Genomic DNA, 26,039 nt, shown 5'->3' with positions numbered 1-26,039 from the left:
CTCCTGAAAACGTTCAGCAGCACAAATTCTCCTCATATCTTTTTACATTTTGCCAAGACAATTAGGGCGATGTAATCCGACACATCTGTCTTGCTGTGGGCGACACATTCAGGATCATCATGAGGCGTGGGGAGTAAAACACTTTGTCCCTGAAGCAGCTGGAAAATCACCAGCTTTTACGTGTTAATTGCAGTAATCCAGGTTCCTTCTATCGGAGCGTGATTACAGAACAGACACTAAATTTGTTTTGTATCACCAGAAGAAAAAGAAGCAAGTCTGTCTGAGCAGATGTGGGATCAGGTAACCGTTCCTGGAATTCCAGGAGAAGATAATGAGGAGATGGAGGCTGATTCTGATCTGGAATCAGAGAGAGTGACGGAGGGGGAGGAGGAGGAGGAAGGTTGTGGCGTTATCTCCTACTTCTTGCTCTGGCTTGTTTGTCTGACACAGGTTTATGGAATTTGATTAATTAAAGGTGTGAGTTGACGGGAGAATCCTGACATAAAGATTACAACTGTGGCCTCAGATACAGGACGGTGAGTGAGTGTGTGTGTGTGTGTGTGTGTATCCAGTGACACTTCACACATGTTGCGGTCGGAGTTCACAGTGGTATTAAAGGGATCACACACTTCAAGTGTTAATACATCACAGTTTTGACGTCTGGAGAGAGAGAGAGAGAGAGAGAGAGAGAGAGAGAAAACCCAGAGAATTAAAGTGAGAGTTTAGTGTTTGAATAAACAAGTTTATCCAAACGGCGAAGAAAAACAACCATCAGAGAGACAACACCTGATTTCTATCACTGTTTTACTATGAAATGACTTTTATGATACACAAAAAGATTTAATATGTTAAGATACCATAGGGAACATTCAGTATGCTACATTAGCATATGAAGCAATTCAAAAAATATGATATAAAATTTGATATGTGGCAAAATACTATATGATATGAAAAAGATTTTTAAAGACATTTAATACGATATTGATGATATTATATGACGAAATATGAATGTTTTTTAATCGCGATACAATATGAAAATTTGTCAGGTTACGATATGATACAATAGAATGTGACAAAATACGATGCCATATATGCTAATGATGCTATTGCTAGTTTCTTTCACTTGTAATGACCCTAGCTTTAAAGCTCCAGTATATAACTTCTGTCATCAAAACATTGCTAATATTGCTAGTTTAGCATAAAACGCAACGCTCTGTGTCTCCACAGACACGGAAACAAAACTAAAGCTATACTAAGAGAAACACAGAGAGAAAGAGGTCATGTGACGATGTTTTGTTTATGTTTAAATGTTACATACTAAAGCTTTAATCCACACACTGTGAGGTCACGGCGTTCAAACAGTGTCAAAGTCACGCATATGAGCCGCAAAGAGGAAATTCATTCTGTGAAATGAGGCGAGAAATATTTGTGGCGTGTTATCGTAAACCCGAGAAATATCTGAAATGTACCCATGACGCGTTACACTCGCCGTCATGAGCTGACTTTACACTTTTGTCACTGAGAGTTTTTCAAACCCCGCAGACAGCAGCAGCGGTGGCAGGAGGAGCTCCACACCCACTGCACTGAACCATGGGTAATAAATCAGACGGCATGTGTTATCCCACAAGTCTTCTTCCTCCTGCTTCATGTCCAACTGTCGACGTAAATCATGTGCAAGGAAACACGGACGTGTGGAAACAGATGGAAGAAATCATAAAATGACAAATGAAAAACATCTATGAATTTTATCAGATTTTTATCAATATTTAATCAATTAAGTGACAAAATTGTCAATTTATTGTCAATGCTTGTTCAGTTTAACTGTAGACGTGGTGGTTTTATCAATATTTCCTGCATCTTAAATGTGAATGTGGAGTATCCATACAGAAGTAATATGTTGCCCTCTAGTGGCCAAACACCTGTACTACTAAAACTGATCACATACTTTTATAATCTGAATGTTTTTCAGATAATAATAAATTCAATATAACACTAAATCTTATACCGAGAATCTGAGTGTGAGCACTTTCAGAGATTAAATTAGAGACTTAATCTTTATCACTTTAAAATGTGGTCATTTTAGACTATAGACGGCTATGGAGGAGGATAAATGACATAATATTTTTATATTTTTATATTGAACCTTTATTTAACCAGATAAAAGACCCATTTCACAAGGGTGACCTGGCCAAGAAAGGCAGCAGCACACATCATAGTAATAATAAATAAAAGAAAGACTTTGTGTATTTGTGTAAAACTGTACGGATGTGACAATTAACCACACATCCAATAACTGATATAAACACGTTGCATCATGGGAATTGGAGTGAGTGATTGAGTGTTTCCAGAGCTCGCACATGAACATCTTCTGAACTTAAATACAATAAAAATATAAAACTACTGAAGTGCCCTTTAATGTGTTGGAATGAGGGAGGAGTCATAATGTGGGAGGAGCCATGACAAAAAAACTAAAACACAGAATCAATGATTTATAATTGTACATTTTATTTTATACGAAAATTAATGTTTCCATTCAAAATCAACAGTCCTTCAAAGTTTAATACAACAAACTGTGGTGCGCACTTTTCTACCACTAGGTGTCAGTGTTTAGCCACAGTCAGTGTAATTTCACTGGGAAAATTAAAAAAGGTTGACAATTGTTTCAAAGAAAAATACTCAATATTCAGATTATTTTATTCCATTCAAGCTTAATTTAACAAGCTATGTTAAGAAAGTTTCAAATTTTAAAAGTTTTATTAATTTAAATTAAGTATTTTTGCCGTTTTGTCAACCATTTTACACTTTTTCAGTGAACACTGCGATAAAATACTCCACTGGTAAAACAACAAAATAAGTGATTGTCCATTTCTGAAATGCTGCTTCATGATCATAAACAAAACTTATTTACAAAAACACAAATAATCTGATGGATTAACATATAATAAAACTATAATCTGTATGTCATTAAATGTGTTTAAAGACATCATTAGATGTAAATATGTTATTTTGTGACTTTGGTGTGTAAAATCCTTGACCCAAGTGACACAGATTTACAAAACAAGGCCACAGAAGACCAGCGGTTTTCTATATGGGGTTTGGTTTACAAACTTCAATTTCCAATTACAAAAGGCTGTTTAACAGTGAGATAAGGTGTCTTTGGAAAAGCAGCTTGTTCTTTCCTTGTGTCAGTACTGACACTGAAACCACACTTCAAAACCCGCTTAAAGGAAAACATTCGTCGTCTACTCTCCTCGATAAGTGACGATGTTCTTGTCCGTCTCGTGAATCTTTATTTCATAGAGGGCGTCTGGCGGCAGGACCTTCACCATGTTGTCCCAGATGTAAACAGCCAAGTTCTCGGTGGTGCTGACGGACAAAGAACAAAATAAACAAACAAACAAACACAATCTGTAAACAATCTGTGGAAGCTACTGTATGAAGTAGATACAGGAGATATTTACCTGACGACAGTGGCAAAGTACGGGACGTCCTTATCCAGGTTTTTATGATCCAGTGGAGTCATGATGACGTCCTGCAGGACAGGATCATTTCAGGATAATACTTGAAATGACCATTGTTTGACTACAGATTTAAGTATTTTGATTTTGCATTAAATCTGTGAGAATTCTTCAGGTAGGAACCATTCTGTGTTTGACAGGACGCTTTTAGTTGGTGCGTTGTTTTACTACTGGCGATTGGAGAGACAGTTTCATGCTCAGTTTAAGGGAAACTCAATAAATAAAATGGTGTATGGTGACAAAAGCAGCTAAACGTCTCACTCCCTGTCCCTGCACCAAAGTCCATTGGAAAAATCAGCGATTTTAGCTCAAAAGGGAAAAGGGCGTCACTGTTCATTCGCCGCCTCGTTTGGCAAGTTTGTGACACTGAGGTAAATCCAAACTAAGCATTTTAAACAAAGTCACAAAATAATATTTGAACTGAGAAATTAAGGCAGCAGTGGACCAGCAACTCTGGAGAGCCGTGATGTAAAATCGGACTTTGGTGTGGAGGTGTTGATGGTTCATAAAAGTGACACAAACTCAAATTTCCTGTCAGAAAACTTCAGTACTCTGAGTACAAGAGTGATGAAAATGCATAATTCAAATCCCACACTTAAAGGAAAACACTGAATTAAAATGATTGTTTTAGACTTTTGGGTGAAATCCAAGTAAAGAGAAGTTCTCACCTCAATGTGTCTCTTCAGGTCCGTCAGGTTCATGACCATCCCAGTGACACGGTCAATCTGGAGACACAACACGGGAGTCAAGGTGAGTGCAGGGTTCTCACACCTTGGTTGACATCAAATTCAAGGATTTTTCCAGGACTTATTCCCTTCAAATTCAAGGACTAGAATGTGCTGACACATCTTAAAACCCTAAAAACCCTTTGAATTACCGTATTAATGCGACAGTTTGTGCTATCGGAAAAAAGAACCGGTTTCCAAAAGCTGAGAACTTCCACGTCAATGCAAACGTGTGGTTATTAGGGTAATTTGCAGGAAGCCGGCAAATCAGGCGTCTTTGTCACCAGAGAGACGAGAGAGTTCGAATTTGGAGACAAAAATTATTATAAAATTTTATGCTGTTTTTTTTCAAATTTCAAATTTAACTGCAGTGTTTTTCTTCATTTTAAATGGTTAATACACCACTTTAACATGCAGGTAACTGTGAACAACTGCCACACGTTGAAAATTATTCTGGAAAAATGGGGCAAAAGTTACAGGATCATTTTCAAGGATTATCTTGTGTGTGTGTGTGTGTGTGTGTGTGTGTGTAAGGATTTATTTATTCATTTCAACAGGGATTAATAATGTGCAAAAGAAACCTTTATTTATTAGTCACTTTATAAACACAGAAGTAACAAGATCAGATGTTCTTTTAATCCCCAGCTCCGCCCCCGAGGGGAAATTCAAAATTGACACAAAGGCTAGTGATGCAATCAAGCGTAAGCTGAACCAGGAAAACCAATGTTACTTTTAAAAAGCACAAACTCACTATGCTAAATTTAGCCAAAAAACATAGCAACGAATCACATGTGATTCAGAAAAGTAAACATTGAACAAAGCTAATGTGTCTTGAAGTGCAAATCAAACAACAACATTAAATGAAAACAATTTCTGACAGATACTCACTTTTCTACGCACCATCACCTCTACTGTGGATAGAAACAAGAGAAATTAATGGGGAACATTGAAAGTTCACATTTTAATGTATAGCATAACTCGCGTGTGCGTGAAACAAACCTTTGTAGTTGTGTCCGTGACCGTGAGGATTGTTACATTTCCCGAAGACTTCTTTATTTTCTTCATCACTCAGCAAAGCACTGAAAACAGATGAACAGGAAACATAAACGTGCCACTTTATAACCCTAAAAGGATTTAGTACATGTAATCTAACATTGATACACACTCAACTAAACATTTTTGTATGTATAGCCCTACAAAAACTGCTCCTGTACCTATTAATCCTAACATCTGGCTCTAATTATCTTCCATACTTTTCTTACGCCAGGCCCTAATAACCTTCCGTACATAACTTTGTTGTGTAAGGTCATTAGTTTTAATTCGGCAACAACATTAAATTTAACTTGATTTGAAAGTTCCTTAAAAAAAACAAAATACAATACTTATGACTGCTGACTGAGTTAGCACTATAGCATTAGCCTCACATGAGATGCGGATTATGTTTACTTTACCAAATTAAAGCAGGTACACACAAACACACACATAACAATCATTACAGAGTCATCCAAAGCTATCCATGGACGTGGTGTGGTTTCTACTTTAGCTGCTCGTTTGCTTAATATGGCTCTAATAACCTTCCATACTCAGTTTACTGGCACTAACAATCTTCCAAACATTAGCAAAAAATGGCCCTTACAATCTTTTATACCTGTCTTCATCGTCTGGCAGTGATTAAATCCCAGTGTAACTATGGTTTCCAACTACCTGACAGTTAAATATAAACCACTGAATAATACAAAGCATTTAATATTGTTAATATTATTGACCACTACCGTCCAACATGGCGGACGCGGTGGCGTTAACGTATCACAACAACGTACGAAATAGTTGTAGCCAAAACTGGCGTCCAAGAGTAAAGATTAATGAATAAAATGTCAGTTTAAACGCGTGTTTAAGTCGCATAAAACATACATTAGTAAGCAGAGGAGGTTGTTGGTGAATCTACGTCACTCTGTGGACAGCAGAGAGGTTAGCGGATCGACTCTCGAGCCGACAGCGCGAATCCCTGTTGTAAATTTCAACACATTTAATTTCTCTTTCACTCTCGTACGAAAACCGCTGCAGCAAAGTGGAAAACACAAAGTCAACCGAACAAGTGTATAGCAGTGCTTTCATTCGGCACACAGCGAAGTGAATAATTCAACCGGGTATTACAAAGAATAACGGCTTCTCCACTGCTAATAACGCCGCTCAGTGTTTCCCCACCTGTGGAGCCGGTGACAGGCGCTGAAGCTCTGGACGCGGGTGATGTATCCGACACGATCCGCGGAGGAGTCGCTCTTAGCGGATTCAGCCATGGTCAACACCGGGGGAGAGGATGGGTAGCAGCAGCAGTAGCAGCAGCAGAGAGGGGGGATAATAAAGACAAGCTGCTGAAGCTAAAGATCCAGCCCCTGGTGACTCACATCACAGCGTGATTGGCCTGAATAAAGGGCGTCAATACAACTCACATGTCCCCATGCATGTCCCACCTGCGTACCAACAATCCCCCCTGGCCCCCCCAGAACAACAGCCCACAGTGCAGAGGGAAGGAGAGGGTTTTACAGCTTAAATGAATTATTCACACCTATTTAAACAAATAAAGGTCATTTACTTTGACGTCACACTGAGGCATCATGTGATTTATGAAAACCACAAGAGCATTGATGACAGTGTATAAAAAGTATGAGGGTTTGTGTACAGTAATAGTTTGAAATACAGTGTTTTACATATATATTTACATATATATATCAATTACTCAACTTAAATACAGCAATAAATGATGGTCTAATTTAGATTCAGTTCGATAAAACAACAACATACAGTAAAACTCTTAAGCCTAAGCCTAAAATCTGCAAAGCATTCGTTGTAAAAAGAAATTTCATCCTATAGTAGTGGCGCGTCAGACTGCCTTAAGTAATTACTGCAACGTCCAGCAGAGGGCACTCTGAGTGCAGCCGGGTCTTTTGACACCACGTTTGTTTTGAGAATTTGGAAAAAAATCAAGCGTACTTCAAGCCACAGCCATTGTTATTCAATAATGATGCTTATTGTATTTCGGAAAATAAATACCGACTTCCGACTACAACTGGAACACACCGTTAGTTCATTTTGAAAGATGTAATGGTGTTAGATAAATTAGATACATTTTCCGTTAAGATAAATGTCTAATTTAACAGAAAATTTGATGTCACATAATATCTGTTCAAACCTGATTTCAGCAGAAGAAGAAAAGCGCCCCCGACAATGAAACTGTTTATTAGTGCATACATACATACATACATACAAACATCGTTTGGTGAGACTACGAGTACAAATCAAGATATTCAGTACTATACAACTGTACAACACGTGTAGAGCTTCGTAGTAGGAAATAGAAAACATGTAAAGCCGTAAAACTTGCTGCACACTGAGTCTCGTTATTCACATTCAGACAACAAATACATTGTATTTATACGTTTACGTTTCAATCCAGATGTGTCATATGGATATTTATAACTGGCCTGTGACAGGAGGATGTTTTTCACGGTAAATCAAACACAAAGTTTGTATAGAAGAGGATTATTGTGATGTGTTTATATGACGCCGTGACTGCAGAGTACGCAACAGATATTTGATCTTTTTTTTTTAGCTTCTGTAGGTTATGAGTTTGGATGGCAGCGACAAATGTATATGTATGTAAATGTTTCATATCATACATAAAAATAATGTTTGCTCAGATCAACCTGTTGAGAATCTGAATCAATTGGTCCATCGCGGAACCAGAGAATCCACAAGTGTGAGTTCATCGTACACTTTCATAAGTAACGATAAACTGACCAAGCTAAAAAGCCTCCAGTTACCAAGCTAGCTACCTAGTTTGCTAACATTTTAGCCCTCAGCTTGCCTGATTAGGCATGTCTGTGTGTCCACATTGGTTATCTGTGGTCCATGCTACATGAATATCTGTAGCTGCCCCATGTTCTCAGTGGTGCATCATGTGACCATATGGACTGTGACTCTCATCGCGCTAGCTCCTTGTAGCAGAACACTTTCCTGTGCAGTTAGCGGCAAGCTCTTGTTTTGGTCAAAGGAGACCGCGAAGAAGGCGGTAACCATGGACATTTGAGGTGGCGGTCAGTGTCCACACATGTACAAGCCATCGCTCAGAGGATATAAGGACATATAAATGAGGACAAAGACCTTTGAAGATCACCCTCAAGTACACAACGCGAATGAAACCGTGGCCATGTACATGAATGCAGACATGTGTAACCCAGATCTAAAACCTGCAGTGTCTAACAGATTCTTGAATCTTGGGCCTGGAGAACTTGGAGGTCCTATTTGTGAAGGTCTTCAGCCACTTTAAGGCAGTTTGATTGTTGATCTCTATGCAGTTTCCATGTGGGTGATCCAGGTTTTGTATGAATATGATTCTTATCTCATTACCTGGAGGGTAACCAGTGATCAGAACTCGCTCTCCTCCAGAATCTCCTCCATGGTCTCCCCCAGCGTCATCTCTCCATCGCTGCTGGACAAACTCTTCCTGGTGAGGAAGTCCAGTCCTGCTATGTCACCGCCCTTCAGCCCCTGACCTTTAACCTCTCCCACTCTGATGACTCCACCTCCTCCGTGCACAGCCACCTGATGCAGGTGAGGGTGAGCCGCGCAAGTGCCCCCCTCGTCATAAGAGTCATTCTGCTGAGCGCACTGGGTGTGGCGCCATCGAGTGCACTTCCACAGGTGCTTGAGAGGCGCTCCTTGAAAACAACCCCTGACCTGGAAGTGGTTGGTGAACAGGAAAAGCTGCCAGCGCTTCTTCAATTCAGTTTGGACCTAAAAACAAACAAAGAAATGATTAAAGTTGCAGTGATTTTTGTTGTTGTTGCAGGTTTTTTGAGCAGTGAAATTAACTTCTGAAACCTGTTTCTTTGTGGTTTCAGTCATATCCCACCAAGGACCCTAACCAATAAATCAATAACAGATACTGATAGGGCTGTTTTTAAACATGAGCTTCAGAAAAGGTCCTTAAAATTGGATTTTTTGGGTCAGATGAGTTCAACAGCAGAGGAATGTCGGGAACATTCAGAAGATTTTCCCACTATGACATAATCCAGATATTTGACCTAGGAGCTGGTAAAAGATGTTGCAAAAAAATGTCAAGAGCAACTTTTGCAGACATTTCCAACCTAATGTCTGGAAAACACCCTTGTTCACTTAACAAGGGTTGAGCGCTGCACAAAACCGGGTTTTCTGGAACAAATTGCAAAAATGTAGTATACATACCTCTCCATTAGCAAAACAGTAGAGCACAGCAACGAGGAAACCCTGGAAAATGTTACACATCCCAAATTAGGGTTGACATGGATCTAGAAGAGCATTAAGAAGCTTTTGTCACCAGGTGTGGACTCAGCTGTTACCTGGAAAGAGCTGAGGGTGAGGTTGAGGAAGTTCCTGGCGTAGCGGCTGCTGCCATCCACACATTCATCGATCAGCACAGTGAAGACCACTTCGTGGATTCCCAGCAGAGGGATCAGCACCAGCGTTGCTCTCGCCAAACTGATGGACATAAACAAAAACTAACTGTATGCTTGCTTCTCTTGAAGAGCGAGACAACAAGGAGGGTGAAACAAAAGAAAGAAAGAAAGAAAGAAAGAAAGAGTAAACATGTGAAGATGTTTATGATATAGAGGACACAATGTACGGGCGGTGGTATTTTAAATTGTACTGTTTATACACATAGTATAAATCATTAAGACGTATAAGATGTCAAGAAAGGAGGATTAATACTGTTTTTCTGTGGTAGGATGCGGCGTGACGTCATGTTCCTTTTCTGTATGTTCTTTTCCAGCGACTGTTTTAGTCGCTGCTCCAGCAGTTTCCCATCTGAACAGCTGGACTTTTATAAATATGCTGCGTTTAAATGGGATTGTTTATCACGGTGCTTGCTAATCCTGGTCTTGGGGACCCATTGCCCTGCACGTTTTAGATGTTTCCCTGCTCCACAACACACAAGATTCAGAGGTTCAGCTCGTCATCAAGTTCTGCCAAAGCCAAAGAATCAGGTTTGGAGCATCTAAAAGATGCAGTGGTTCTCCAGGATTCTTTTCCTCTTCTCCCTCTGTAGGGTTCGACACCGGTTGTGATCCCCCGTGCAATGGGGATTGAGTACCTTGCTCAGATTTACCCCAACCCCTAACCCTGTTGGAATTTGGGTTTGGTTACAAGCCAAGTTCCCCTTTCCACCAGGCCATGGGCTGCCCAGTGGCCCCCCAGGATAATGTGATACGTAAATGCTTAAGGACACCACTTAGGGAAATGCTTTTGTGTGAAAATAGTGAATACCTGTATCTGTAGTCCGTAAATTTCACCTGATCTGCTTTCAGCTTGGACAGCAGCAGCATCAGGATCTTGATGAATATGAAGAAAATGACCTGCAACACACAACACAACAGTGGATTTGAACTGTACATTACACCAAACCCCCCGTGTGACAATGATCAGTGCAGCTTTACACCGAGAAATTAGCTGTCAGTCATGCTTGTGACTGTCTCACTGTTCAGTGTCACATGCCCTCACAAGACTGGGCCTGTAAACGCGGTATGAAATCACAGGATCGTTCATCTGAGGCCTGATAGCGGAGGACCAAGACTCCAGGGAGCAACATACTGCATGCGTAGCTAATGTTACTGTTATTTATTCTCAGGGTTAATTCAGAAGTTTCACTTACAAGCACAGACAGAGTGATCGGGCCTCTGATGATCCACCAGAACCACCTGTTCACGATTGACCAGCACCTTAGGAATCGAAGACATTTACACAGTCAAGCCATGGAGGAGCAATTTGTATTACTCATTAGTTTATTGTATTAAGTACGGGATCAAACTCTCACTCTGTGTTTTCATAAACGATTTTGACGACTGTCCACGGCGTCACAAACAGGACGGGAGTTCCTGGAAAGACATACAAGCATAAAATGAACAGCTAAAGTGGCTAAATGTGAAACTAATTCAAAAGTCTCTTGTCTTTGCTTGTTTATATGTTCTAGTAACAACTTGAGTGGCTATTTTATGAGACTATTTTTAACACTGTCATGTTTTCATTGTCAATATCTATTACCCCAGCCGAGCAGCATGTACTTCTTCAGAAGTCGCCTCTTGGTCAGGACAGCAGTGAAGAGCAGCGTGTGGAGGAAAATGGCTTCCACCAGCAGCCAGAAGTAGTTACAGGCCACAAAGTACTCCATGCACACTTTGGAGAATTTACACATCAGCGCTGTCTGTGGGAACAAAATGTGAATAACTCAGTTAGGAACGTCTCAATCTCAAGAACATGATTGATCCCACATCATTGATCTGATTCATTCATACCGCAGAGGTTGGGTAGGAGTTCCATCCAGGGTCGTCCTTTGGCAGGTTGGAATACATGATGTATAGTATGATTTCCTTGGAGATGACGGCCACAGCTCTCAGGATGAACGACACAAACAGATTCATGTGGATGTAGTTCCTGGTGCAGTGAAGCTTCCTGGTAAGCAGATACATCCATTAAGTGACTGTGCAAACTGAAACCACATTACAGAGGAGAAGACAAACCATCGAGGCGCCGCGGACGCATTGACGTGGAAACGATTCTTGACTCCTGTGACATTTGTGATCATTAAACTTTCCCACAGTCTGGTAAATAACTGCCCATGCCTCGGTGTTCTGCTGCTCCAGCTCCTGATGTTTCTTTTTCGGTGTCCACAGAGGACGTGCCAATGACGGTATGGAGGGTCAACGCTGAATCCATCCAAAAAAACATGACATATCTCCTAAATTCAGGCCATAAGAAGAAGGGCCTTGATGTTTTATTGGGTTTGTGTGTTGCACTCTAACTGTATTAGTCTATGTCATGTTTGTGTGTGGTGGTACGTGGCAGCCTTTGTGTCACAGACAGATTTACTTCAGGACAAATAAACAATCATGAATGTTCTTCTTCTTCTCTAACGTTAGGATCGTTCATATCTTATTTAATTTAGATGATCGTCTGAGAACAAGTGTCAGTGTGATGATAGCCAAGTAGCAGGAGAAACAAACACTGTAGTTTATTGTGTCCTCTTTAGGGCTGGGCGATAAATCGATATATTTTTAAATGTGATATGGAATTAGACCGTATCACATATGTCGATATAGTTCAAATCTGCGCTGTGATCCTTGCTCCAGGCAAACCGCTGACCGGAGCTCTCCGCACTGCTCCCCGCGCCCCGCCCCTCCTCTTTCATGCACAGAGGGGGGAGGGGCAGGAACAGACACTCCGGCCCTCTTAAACAAACATGGAGAAAGCGACAGCGTCTGCGGGGTGTGCGGAGGAAAGCCTCTTGGTTAGTAAAAGAAAAAGCAGCGGCTCAATCATTTGGAGATGATTCGGATACAAATCATCAGATGAGCAACAAAACCACGCTTTATGTAGGGAGCTCCATACGTGCGCTGCAACCGGGGGTGGAGGCACTACGAATCTTTGAGTCTGAGCACTTTATTTTGTTATCTCTTTATATATAAATGCCAATTTACATCATTACTGTGCAAGAAAGTCAGGACAAGGTCGGCCACTGACCTCAGTATTCCCATCAGGAGAGTGGCCAGCGTGAGGGAGGTCAGCGACAGGGAGTAGCCAATGACGGAGATGAGCCTGAGCGCTGTCTGACGAAGCATTTCGTCTTCCTGGATGGACGGAGAGAACAGAGACAGTGTCCCGTCATCTTTTACAGTCCACTGAGAAATCACCTGACTTTCTGCTGAAGCTTTCACACCTGTCCCAACTTTTTCTCCTCACCTTGTCTTTGAAGAACTGGTCCTCCTGACACTCTGAGTCACCTCTCCAGGGCTCTGAAGAGTTCTCCTTCTGACGCCACCTCCCGTTCTCTAAGCATTCTCTGTGCACCCTCCTGGAAGCGTCTGCATGTAATTGAAAGAGACTCTGATGTGCATGATTTCATTAGCTGACAGGCTGACTGACTGAAACTCATGAGGTAATCCCTTCACCGTGTGCTGTGGGTATATTTTATTATAAATCAGGAAACCAATATTTAGCTATTATATAAATCCACAGCAGGATTTCCATGCACTCTGTCAATCATTTCAAAAATAAAAGCCAATCACTGTCAGTTTGTTGCTTCTTACTCATCAAAACAAGACAGTTTTAATCTTGATTGTGAGATTAAATGTTTCAATATTAAATTCCACCATGAAAACACTTTATATGATCACGTTAGCCGCGGTCTGTCGTGTGATTTATGTTTGAAGTGAATGAATGCGACAAAGAAAAGGCTCAGTGGCACAAAGGTGCTTTCAACAAATGATCAAATCAGTCAAAGCTTCATTTCAAATCCCTCAAGGAAAGTCTCGCTACTTAGCAACCGTATTTGGTAACATCTCTAAGCAGCCATTTTGGACTAAAAGAGCAGGCTCCAAATTTAAATGAATATAGGAGCAGATGACCTCAAATGAAGTAAAGTAGAAAAAGATTGGCAACTTGCCCCAAAATGGGGTTGAAAGCCATTTTTCCCACAGGATTTTCTTCTACTTTGTACGTTCAAGGTGTCGCGACTGATACAAGTCTCTGTAAGCTTCACATCAGATTCCATTTCATGCTAAAGATCTCTGAATTTGACCGACATACATAAAAACCTGTGGCTTTTAAACACCACTGTATATTTCCTCTGGCTGGAATGAATGGTTTGATAAAGTGGTAAAACGTAGCGTTACCCTCACTGATCCACGGGAGGTAAGAAGGACACGGCACCGACACATTCCCAGCAGATGAATGAGGCCAACACACAAACGTGTCAAAGGTTCCTCTGCAGAAGTTTCCTGCGATGAAGATCACCGGGATTTAGTCGAGGTAATGTACAGACAAAGATGATGATGATGATGATGAACATTTGGCAAAAGGACTCACCAGTTTTTAAGAGTGCACTTGAGTGCACCAGAGTTCTGTTGCAGTTCTCCCAGTATTCGGTCCGTTTAGCGATCAGACTTTCCAGAACTGAGGCCGAGACCTTTTCAGGAAGAGAGAACAAAGTGGTCACATGGGCAGTTTTTATTCTGGAGATATGACTATGATTTCATTTTGTATTTATTGTCTTTTAGACTCTTTGTGGCTTTCAGGTTTCTTTGCGGTGTAGAAGGTTGTTGCTGGTGCTGGAGAAGTTTTAGGTTACGATGCAGTTTAGGCCGTTTTTACCAATGCTGTAATGACGAGTACATGCAGCAGTTTGGTAGAACAGCCAAAATAGGAGTGAATTGCCCTGTGAAATTGACATTTAAGCATTCAGCAGACTTACACAAGAGGAATAAGCTGTGGAGAAGTGCAGGGGAGGGGGTAAGGTAAGTGCTAGGACAGAAGATGCTACACTGCCAACTCATTGCCTAGATTTCCCCATCATGGGCTAGTCTAGACCAGGGCTCTGCAACCTCTAGTATCTTGAAAACTGAACTGGGTTTTCAAGCTCTTCTTTGAAAGTTTGAAAGTGGAAAGACACATTTTCAATAGTCATGGTGTCTGTGAGGATTTGCCCGAACCCCTGTCCTGAACCAGCAAACTTATAGGTTCAAGCCTTATTTCTCTCCTCAAAGCCATGGGCAGGGGGCACCCGGAATTGAACCAGGGACCTCTTGATCTGCAGTCAAATGCTCTACCACTGAGCTACACCCCCAACTCTTTGGCCTGATCACCCCATCACGGGTCATTGTAGACCAGGACTCTGCACCCTCTACTATCAGAGGAGCCATTTTTGACTCCTCTCTACCCAAATATAATGGATCTGATGTCGTAAAACCATAAACTGTTCATCCATAAAATGAAAATGACATCATGTAGAATGTATAAATATAATAATTGCATGTGTTGAATTTTATAATTTTATCTTGCTTGAATCTCATCGACATAAAACTGAGTCAAAAGGAACTCATTTAGTTAAACTTGAATTATTCTTTTATTCTTTTACTTCCTGATGCGTTGCAGTGTTTGTATTTACCCACTTGGTGGGAGTGTTTGTTCAGCAGCGACGTTGTTGAGCGTTGCCGGGGGAAACACTTCCACCTGGGTGTCATCGATTTATCAAATCTGCATTAGTGTCACACACACACACACACACACACGTCTGTTTATTCCTGAGGTTTTAAAGTCTATAAACAGGATGTTTGGGCGGTGATCGTATTTCAACGGTCATCACATCAGCGCTCGACGTTTATGAACGTTTATTCACTGCAGTGAGTGTCTCTGTCTCTGTGGACTAAAAACCTGCCTGAGAATCTTACGTAAAACTGCATCATGTATAAAATGAAGATGAAGATGAAAGAGATTTTTCTGTTTTTCAGCCCTTGAGTAAAAACATCCCCGTCTTTTGATTTTAAAAACAAACCAAACTGCTATTTTCAGGCTGATTTCACAGAATTATAATTATTTTGTTGTTATATCTTTGCATTCAACTGAGTTTCATGAGAAACACAGCTGCTAATCTTAAAATGATCATTATTACTACTACTACTATTCTTCTTCTTCTTCTTATCATTGTCATTATTATTGTTGTTGTTATTACTACTACTAGTAATAATAATAATAATAACAATAATAATAATAATAATAATAATAAAATGTTGGGATTTTGAACGTGCACCATCATTTCATGTGCAATATTTACTCAATTGTTTAGTCACGGTTCATTGGAATTTAATTATTATGTTTTGTGTTTACATTTGCTTGGATAGAATATGAGTGTGTGAGTGTGTATGGAACATTTTTATAGTACGTTCTCAGTGTATTTTTCTATTTAATACTAAAAGATGGACACGTACTGTGCTGCTGTGTGATAACCTAATTTTGTTGCACTCACAAATTACACATTTTAAAATAACAATGGCAACATTAACAATGTGCAAATGACATTTTAAATAAATAATAATGAAAGTCGTGGAAAAGCTACTGCTTTGTTTCAAGATACACGTCAAAAACACCCGACGCCTGATGCATTTTACTATCATTAAAAAATTGGTATTTAAAAAATATAATGACAAATAAAGAAACCTGAATGTCAACTATGCATATGTTGTGTTTTTTGGTAAAGACCAGACTTGTACCAAGACCTGGACCATGACTATTACATGTCTAGTCCACGTGGGTCTGCTTTCCCTTTCCCTGCAAGTTTTATTGTGTTATTTTTATTTTTTAAAAACACATTATTGCCATTTTGTTCACTAATAGTTCATTTGCAGCTTTTATGTTGTATATTTTGATAAACAATAACATTTCCAGTACATTAATTATTATTTATTTGAATGTACTTTGCCCTGAGTGGTTTATTTCATTAGCTTTTTGTGGAAATCTGAATATACGTATTATTATTTTTGAAATCTTTTGTTTGATTAAGTCAAGTTAACTCAAGATGAACTAAACATTTAGATTTTTGATTCTGCTTGGTTCTTGATCACCATCCCGAACAATCCTGCATCTGATGTCACTCCTCCATCAATAAAACATGAAAACACAACGCAGGGTCAAGCCGACGTTACATGTATTTAGATAAACAGTGTTGTTACGTAACAAAGTACAAATATCTGTTAGAAACTGCTTTACCTTTAGTTCACACGAGATAAACTCAGACTACTTTTAAATGTCAGCTTCAGTGTTGAGATACAAACTGCAGCTTGTGCGTTGATTTACCTGACGGCTGCAGAGGAGGAGGAGGAGCAAGAGGAGGAGGAGGGTGGTGGTGATGGTGGTGCAGGTCGTCTTGTGCCAGGTTGGCAGCAGGGTTGGCATGGTGCTCCGTGTTTACATGGAACCGGTTCTCAGATGGTTTCCTCCCTCATGCCTCAGCCACGGTCCCAGCCAGGCCTCGCACTCATCCTCAAACAAACACCGCTCTCACCACACCAGCTTCTACAGATTTTATTGGGAGATGTTTCCTCCTAAAAATGTTCCTTGTAATTCCTCAAAGGCTCTCCCCCAACAATCTCCCAAGATTCCTTGCTGCTTTGCTTATCTTTATCAACACAAAAACAAAAAAGTCGGTTCCTCTCGATGACGAAGGTGAAGAGGTCGTGATCTCGTTCCTGTCTGTGAAGACCTGAGGAGACCCTGGATCAGTCTGTGGATCAGTCCGTGGATCGGTCCGTGGATCAGTCCGTGGATCAGTCCGTGCTCCCTATGGATGCGATGCAAACTGAGAGTGCATGTGGATCCTCAACGACAGCTCGCCTCTCCCGCCCTGTCCTCCCCCAACAACCAATCAAGATAAGGCCTGGAGAGAGAGCGCCGGGCTGCTGCTGCATCATCACCACCACACTAACTCTGCAGAGCAGGAAAGTGCATGTGCTCACAGCCACCGTGAGAAGTTACATTAAAACTAAATCACACAACGTTAAAAAGCGTGTAAATACCATGTGGACTGTAGACTGTGGTCCCTCCTCTCTGCTCACACAGTGACTGGGCATCACCCAGTGATTCTGACACTAATGGGAATCTAATGTAAACGAACAGAAGTGAAACCAAACACACACGAGAGAGCAGAGAGCTAAAGTTACACCTGCACCAGCTTCGTGTCCTGTACATGGACTCAAGTCTCATTACATACTTCAAAGCTAAAGGATCCCGTTTTAAAGCACCTCTCTCAGGACTTGAAGGTTTTTTGGCCTTTGTAAGTGTGGGAGCAGACACTTAACGTGCTATTGTTCAGTGTTTATTTGGGGTTTGTTGGCAGAAATTGTCCAAAGTGTGTTTGTACAAGCGTTAAAACACTTATACATTAAGAAATACTTGGTTTTTGACGCCTTGGAACGAGTCTTTTGTACGTACGTCAGTGCAAGCTGAGGTGAAAAGAGTTCTGACATATTCTACTCAAATAAAAGTACCACTATTTTCATCAAATTTTACTCAAGTACAAGTAAATGTACTGATCTAAAAATGTACCTCAAGTTAAAGTACAAAAGTAGCTTGTTTAAAACACACAAATCTAAATTCAGATTCAGGATGTTTTTTTCCAAAATCTAACCTGAAAAACCAAAACAAAGAAAATCAAAAACATCTGCAGAGTCCGGTGAATGGACATAAACTCTCAGAGTGAAGTGGAAGAAGCCTGTATTCTATTAAATGGCCATCAGGGGGCGACTCCACTGGTTTGTATGTAAAGTCTATGTGAAAATGAACTCTGAGAATCACTAGTTTCAGGTCTTTTTCTGACAAACATTTTATTTTATAAACGTTAGCTAGCAGAATAAAAGACCGTAAGTCATTACAGATATTTGGACATGGACAGCTCTTCACTGACATCAGGTAAGGCGTGTCAGGCTGCGTTCCATTTACATCGGAAGTCAGAAGTCGGAGTTCATGGCATTCCAGAGAGAAGTCGCAAAAAAAACATGGACGCCGAGCTAGCCACTGCGTCGCAACTTGTCTAAACGTATAAAAATTAAACTCATTCACTGTGAAACAAATACGACAGAAGTTAAATAAACGGTAGAAGTAGCAGTGATTGTGTGAGTGGTAGCTTACTCGCGGTTATTGAGGTAACTTCAAGTTCCGATGATAAATGGAACGTGGCGTGCGCTGTCAGTCATGCTCCGACCTCTTTCTCATTCAAATATGGTGACTTTTGTTTTTAAAAGGACCAAAATTTTACTTGAAACGACAACAAATGTGAGAGTTCAAAGTGGGATTTCAAAAATGAATGCTTATGTACAACATTTGTCTTGTTATATAATTCAAAGTTTACGTGAGAAACAATGACACAGATATAAAATAATCACATATCTGCATGTAATTATACCAAAGTAAGTCAGTACTCTGTATTAAATATCTTTAGCGTCACATTCGTCCAAAGAGGCGACAGAGAAGATGAACAATCCTCGCTGTCATTGTTTTTATTACACGGCGATAAAAGCTCTCATTCGTCTCCGCCGTGTGAATGTGACAGAATCCACTGCAGAGGAAACATGAGATGAAATATGAAGAAATTTGATTATGTGTGAGGCAGAAGCTCACAGCGCCGCGGCCGCCCCGTTATCCCTGACTGTGATAAGGGAAGAATACATACGTCAATAAAACAGAGAATTACGTTAGAGTAATGTGAGGAGATTTAAACGACGCTAACGCACTTGGACCGTGGACGAGTGGTCGAGAAAAACATTAGAGTTTCAAGTGTTTCCCATTTAAAACTCACTTTAACTTGACAGTTGAATCTTTCCCCAGTTTCTCATTTAACATCATCTGTGATTATATGTGCATTTATATATCTATATATATCTATATATCTTAATATATAAAAGATGATTTGTTTTGGACAAAGCTGTTGAATCACTGTGTGGAGAATAATGTGTTTTTTCACACATTCTCAATAGATGTATTATATGTGTGTATATATATACACACATATATATGTATACATATAATGCAAAATAATTCACGAGGTGAAGGCAGAGAAACGAAAAGAGAAACAAGCAAATAACTGGACCTTGAGGAAGAGCCGTGACGTTCACTGCACACAGTTCTGGAACAATCTGGCAACGAGTGACCAGGAAATAAGTAGAGGTGTTTGAGGACTGGATTGGGAGCAGGTGTGGACCTGGTGCAAGAGATGAACGCAGGAAGGCAGAGACGGAGGAAGGCGGAGACGCAGGAAGGCGGAGCATGACAAAAAGTTTGATATACGAAGTTGTAAGTTGTGTCTTATTTTGAAAACCAGGTTGAGAGGAAGTGGTGAAGAAGAAAAAAAGTCTGATCAACTTTTTTTTTTGGAATTTTGTAAATTTAGAAAAAAAAATGTAAATTTTTATCAACTTTTGTTTACTTGTTTTTTGGGGGATTTGTAGAAGTCTTACATATTTTGTAAATTTGTTTCAAAGTGAAAGTGTTTTTTACGATTTAAGTGTTTTGGCAACTTCCAGGCCACCGTACAAACACTATTAATTGGAATTGTGCTGTTTTTGTTGATGTTCAATTTAAAAAGAAAGTCATGACGGAAGTAAAAAAAACACAAAACTAAAAAATATACCTAGTAATGGTTGTGCTGATATATGGGCCCCTCATGTCCCCTTCAGCATTTGGCCTCCAGAATCTCTTGGAACGCCCCTGTTACATAGAATTCTTCTTCCATATGGTTTCACGTACATAATCTGAGTTTAAGACGTTTGCTGCATTCCTGTCATGGCTGTCCTGTGTGGGAGGAGTTACCTCATCTACTCTGAGATGAACAACTCTTTCTGCTAACCAGGTCATAAATAAAGCTAGTTATCGAGGATAGTTATTACACTCCTCGTTATTTATATTGTGGCTGCATCGGTGAAAGAGTGACCTTTAAACAAAGAGGTGAAAATGTCGAGGTCTGGATTATTGTGGTGTTTTTCCTCCATCAGTCAGTTTGACCGCGTGTTTTGAAGGCGATGCATAAATCTCAGCTCGGCCCACACAGACCGGAGAGCAGCGAAAGTTAACGGAGGTCAGTTGGGATCGCGGGGGGGGTGGGGGGGCTCTTACACGTCCTGCGTAAACACAGCGCCGCAAATGTTTACAACCTCCTGCAAATCGGGTTGGGAAGTGTTTAGCCGACGGGACAGGTGCTATGTGGAAGCTTAAACAGGTTGTTTAAGTTTGGCTCTCGGCCGCCTGAAGGCGCAGGCCCCCAGGCCCCGGAGATGCAGCTTTGGTCATTTTTCACGCCGCAAAGGAGTGCAAACATTTCTTGGCGAAAGCGGTGACCCCCGGTATGAAGACGCTGTACAGCATCATGAATAGGCAGCTGATTATTTCACGGCCAAAGCAGCAAAGAACCGTTTACAGACGCGACTTCTGGAGACACTCCAGAAGATTGAGTGTGGACACCTTTGCTCTGAAGGTTTGTCGTCCTTGTATAACGGGATTATCTGGGTCAGGATCATCTCTGGAACATCTAGGTCAGGGGTCTTCAAACCTCTAGTAGCAGAAGAGCCATTTTGACCCCAATTCATTTGGAGCCACAAAAACTATTTGACCCATAAAATGAAGATAACGTGAAGTATTAAATTTAAAAGAACTGTAGTTTGTTGCATTTATGAAACATAATAACTACAGAAGGGAAAACTATTGACATTTCATAGCTGTTTTTACCTGTTATGTGTTGAAAAACCTGCTAGCATAAGTTTGTGAAACCAAAAGACTACTTCCTCACGTTCACATGACATTCATGATTAGAAGTTTAGAAACTCAACTAAAAGAAGTTTAGAAACTCATGTTTCCAATGGAAAAACGGCTGATCTTATGACGAGATAAGGCAACAAATAGATTACTGTAGAGTTCTGCTCGTGGAAATATTGATAGTTAAGTCTTTTGTTAAGTGTTTCTCATGTTCCTGCTGGCAGCTATGTTTTCAACTCAAAACACTGAAATAATCCCTTAAATTCTGGATTCATAGAAATGAAAACATTACTGTGACATTTTTTCAAGCTGGTGTGACATGATACCAATAAATATTGTTGCTATGCACACTTCACAGTGCGTGTTAGCTTGTACTCCAGCACACAGAGAACATGTGCATGGATCATCCACGTGTTTACATTCTTGCCGAGGCACGGTGATGGCGAGCGGAGAGGATGGCGAGTGTCACTTCTCAGCCGGAAAAACAAACCTCGGGAACATCCTGCCCCACCGCGTCCACCGGTCAGCTTGGGTCAACAGCAGACGCCGGTGGCTCCAGGCTCCACATCGCTCCGTCGCCAAATAACAGCATGAAGAACCGCGATCGATGAGGTGGTTAACGACCCTGAGGCACCAAGGTTGTGCAACAGCGAGGGTGTTTGTTTTCTGGCTGCTTCCACAAGGAGAAACACGGCAACGTGACGCGACCAAGACCAAATATGAACTTTTTACAAAAACAATGAATTTACGCTTAAAATGTTCTTCTACAGGGTGAAAAAAAGACGTTTTCTTTATGTTGTTTGACCTATAAGTGGAGTTAACAGGCTTTTATTACCACAGTAGTAATAAATTGTCACAACACAACAACAACAACAACTCATTATTGTGTTACTTTGAAGACCCCTGGCCTAGATAATGCCACTCCTGCACGTTTAAGCATTCATTCATAGAAGTGGAAGCAGATACACAGAAAAATTAGACAACATCGAGAAAAACTTGGTGAAAGCGTAAAAAATAGGATCATTTTTTTATTACCTCATTGATCACAGTAGGACTATTCCTCTTCTGCATATAACCCTTCCTCTACTAAGAACCTTCCTACAATTCCAAAACGCAGAGGTTGCCATGGCCACGCCACTTTGAATGCACAAAATTTTTTTGATAACCTTTCACCTTTGATCTGTCGAGTACAAATTGGTGCCGTTTTTCAAAATCGACGACTTCCTGTTGAGTGGAGGCCATGGTTACAGTTGACGTTTTTGTTCGTCTTGGTCTATAAATCTTCCCACCAAGTTTCAGGAAATTCGGTGGAACTCAATTTTGCCTCTGTTTTCACCTGAGGGGGGCACTGTAGAGCCCTTGAGCAAGGCACGGGACCGGGAACTATGCCGATATTGCATTTTCGCCAAGACCTGACCTCCATGCAAGGTTTCAAGCATTTTTATGCACGTTAACCTCCTACGGATTTAATAATAATCTGAAGGAATAACAATAGGTTCCTCGCACAAATTCGTGCCAGGTGCTGTTTCCGCCCCTGCCATTCGTGGCTCGGGCCCTAAGATTTGAAAATACACGTGACCTTCGCCTGTTTCCGACTCGGACACAGTTTTGTTACATGTTTAAAAAATAAACAGAGAAATCCTTGACGTCCAGGATTCCTGCTCTGACTCATTAGTGACTCGGCATAAGTCAATAAAAGAAATAAAGAAGATCTGAACAAACACGTGACTTTACTGTCTACTTTTCTAACTCGATATTTCCTCTTTCTTCTTTTCCAGGCTTGCGGCGTTGTTGTTTTTTTCTTCTTCTATTGCAGCGTGTGATTGCTGAGCTCAGATATTACAGCGGTCGTTGAGGAGGTTAACAGGACGGTGACACAGGACTCAACCCTTTAATTCTCCTCTCACACAGCTCCACGCGTCCTCAGGCGAGGACGAGGACCAAATGAAAGATGGCTCCAATCTCAAACGTCGGCCACCTTTTCTCTCCCGCTCACTCTTCCTCTGTGTTGGATAGGAGAATGGATTTTTATTCCTCTTTAAGTTTTTATATTGTTTTTGCTTCAGTTTGTCTTGCTTTCTCTCCCTGCACCGGGAGTCGTTCATCCACTGTTTCCTCCATCAGTAAATTCAAGTGTGTTATTTAGTAAATTCGATGTTTGAACTCCTTCATTTTTATTCACCTCAGTGACACAAACTGACCACACGGGGCAGCAGTGGACCAGCAGCTTCTGTGTCCTCATGAGTTAAAAATGTACTTCTGAAAAATTAAATTTAACGATAAGATAAAAAAAGAGAAGATATTCTTAACATATCATGATCATCAGATGTAGTTTTATCTGGCGAGCCTCTTGTTAACTTGGTTCTGGACACAGGGGGGCGCTCAAGTCATATGACAACACTTAAAAAATACTGTCAATCAATCAAATTTTATTTATGTAACATTCATTTATATCACCTTTATTTAAACACATAAAACATAAAAACACTGAAGACTAAAAAAAAGAAAGATAATTACAAGTAAAAAAATGTAAATATAAAAATATAAATATATAAAAAGTTAAGAATATGCTTGTAAAATTGAGTTAATTATGGTAAAATGGGCTTAGATCAAATAATATATAAAAACAAAAAATAAATAATTAAAAAATACTTATTTTATCTGCTAATATTTACGGATTCTTTTTAACTAAATCTATTTCTGTTGTACGAGCTTGTGCTTTGGAGAGCGACCAATAGGAGGCGCCCTCTTTTTCTCTCTCAGTCTGAAGTGTGCTGTGATTGGTTAAAGTCACAGTGATCATGTGACCGTTTCCCTCAGAGTCGAGAGAGGAGTCAATTTCTCTCGTTCTCAAATCCCTTCATTTAGGTTTTTATGGATATTCAAAAATGACAAATATACTGCATTAAAAGACGTAAAGACAGAGAGACTCTCACGCTCTCTCAGGAGGAAAGAGAGGGAGAGTTTAGCTGTGTGTGTGTGTGTGTGTGTGTGTGTGTGTGTGTGTGTGTGTGGGGGTGAAATATGTCAACGCACAGATTTATCCTTCATTTATATTCTCCCAAACACACACTCAGCAGCTCAGTCTAAACACAGCATAAAGTCTCCTAAATAACCTCACATGGTCACGATCACAACACAGAGTTTCCACGATAACTTCTGATCACACACACACACACACACACACACACAGAATCAAGCTGCTTTATAAAAGTAAAAGAGACTAAAAAAAGAAACGTGATAATTTATTAGCATTGACAAACGATGGTAATCAAACAATGTTTATCCATGCAGGGCGGTTTATATTTAGGAGAAGGAGGTCATGATGAAAAAGCTGCTGTCATGTTTGTGTACAGACAGAGAAGATAACCGGGACGCGTTTGAGGCGCTTAAAGGTTTAAGTTTGCGTAAATAAAACCATGAGGTTTTGGGAAAAATCATACAGAAACTCCATAAAACTCTAATACTTTGATTTATCCATGTGAATTTCTCTGTGAGATGAATAAAATATCTATCCATCTATCTTATCAGTGAAGAAAAATCCCATTTGTGCAATTCCTGTACGTCGTCTCTATCTCTTCTTTTTTGACGTGTTTTGCGTGAGATAACGATCAAATAATTAATATTTCAGGCAGTTATCTGCTCCTGCTGCTGCTGCTGCTGCTGCTGCTGCTGCTCCTGCTGCTGCTGCTCCTGCTCCTGCTGCTGCTGCTCCTGCTGCTGCTGCTCCTGCTGCTACGTTCATTTATCGACTTCATCTGTTTGTTCTTTAAGTTCTTTAAGCGTTAGAAGGCGACAGCCGAAGCGAGAGCCTCGAGTAAACACACACACACACACACACACACACACACATGTTCGACATTCATGACTTGAGGGGACATTGCATTGACTTACATTCATTTCTTGGAGACTTACTCTAACCTTAACCACAATTACTACTGGCCTAATCCTAACCCTAACCCTAACCTAACCTTAAAACATATCTTCACCTTAAAATGTAGTAAGACTTGCTTTTGTCCCCACAAGGAGGACTAGTCCCCATAATGTGACTGTGTAAACAGGTTTAGGTCCCCACAACATTAGTAATACCTGGACACACACACACACACACACACACACACACACACACACACACACACACACACACACACACACACCAACAGGACAAACAAAGACATGAAGTCATAATTGATCGTGGTGTCGGTGGAAGTTTCACCGTGATCCGATGTTTACTGACACAACACAGGGCCTCATGTGATGACTAACTGGACTGGGGCTAAACAACTAAGGCCCCCTACAGCTGCAGGAATATAATCTGTTTAGTTAAAACCCAAAGTTCAGTAACTGCAATGCACTGCAGGAAGTGCAGGGGCAGTAAGTTCCATATCTATTCCATCATGTTTTCTGAACCAACAAAGAAGAATGAATGGGGCAATGATGGTGTTTATATCACTGCCTCACTGCACTTATTCAAGTATTCATTTAAAAGCTATTTCAGTGACAGCAAAAACATTTTATTAAAAAAGGCAGAAATAAATGAAATGAAATGATAATTTGCTGTATTCACACTTTCAAACTTAGCTTATTCTTAGTTAATGTAAATTAATGTAATGTAAGTAATGTAAGTTAATGTAAACAGTGATGGACAGGAATATTCCACACATTTACGACTTGGTGTCAAAAGTAATAA

The 26,039-nt window shown here is 40.4% G+C and overlaps 2 protein-coding genes and 1 non-coding gene across 4 annotated transcripts; all 3 read right to left on the bottom strand.

Annotated features, from left to right (window-relative positions):
• Nucleotides 1–2,481: 2,481 nt before the first annotated feature.
• On the bottom strand, nt 2,482–6,702 carry pts (6-pyruvoyltetrahydropterin synthase). 2 transcript variants are annotated; one of them, XM_044013305.1, is made up of 6 exons: nt 6,449–6,702; nt 5,243–5,322; nt 5,132–5,151; nt 4,187–4,243; nt 3,462–3,532; nt 2,482–3,366 (listed from the first exon to the last, which is right to left on the bottom strand). In XM_044013305.1, exons 1-6 carry the CDS (start codon nt 6,538–6,540, stop codon nt 3,243–3,245), a joined length of 444 nt encoding a protein of 147 aa, XP_043869240.1. In that variant the 5' UTR covers nt 6,541–6,702; the 3' UTR covers nt 2,482–3,242. The 2 variants fall into 2 exon arrangements, with proteins under 2 accessions (XP_043869240.1, XP_043869239.1); XM_044013304.1 differs by having other exon boundaries at nt 5,132–5,154; nt 6,449–6,698.
• A 762-nt stretch (nt 6,703–7,464) lies between these two features.
• Nucleotides 7,465–17,671, bottom strand: LOC122758857 (glucagon-like peptide 2 receptor). The gene is made up of 13 exons (XM_044013236.1): nt 16,904–17,671; nt 14,141–14,240; nt 13,948–14,052; nt 13,016–13,137; nt 12,797–12,903; nt 11,572–11,728; nt 11,321–11,480; nt 11,094–11,154; nt 10,932–10,998; nt 10,547–10,635; nt 9,622–9,760; nt 9,488–9,529; nt 7,465–9,037 (listed from the first exon to the last, which is right to left on the bottom strand). Exons 1-13 carry the CDS (start codon nt 17,000–17,002, stop codon nt 8,669–8,671), a joined length of 1,617 nt encoding a protein of 538 aa, XP_043869171.1. The 5' UTR covers nt 17,003–17,671; the 3' UTR covers nt 7,465–8,668.
• On the bottom strand, nt 14,826–14,897 carry trnac-gca. Its single transcript has one exon. It is a non-coding gene; the product is annotated as a tRNA-Cys (tRNA).
• Nucleotides 17,672–26,039: the final 8,368 nt, after the last annotated feature.

The sequence above is a fragment of the Solea senegalensis genome, linkage group LG18 (genome assembly GCF_019176455.1).
Source record: "Solea senegalensis isolate Sse05_10M linkage group LG18, IFAPA_SoseM_1, whole genome shotgun sequence".
In the NCBI taxonomy this organism is placed as follows: Eukaryota; Metazoa; Chordata; class Actinopteri; order Pleuronectiformes; family Soleidae; genus Solea; species Solea senegalensis.
This window is presented reverse-complemented; position numbering and strand designations above follow the sequence as displayed.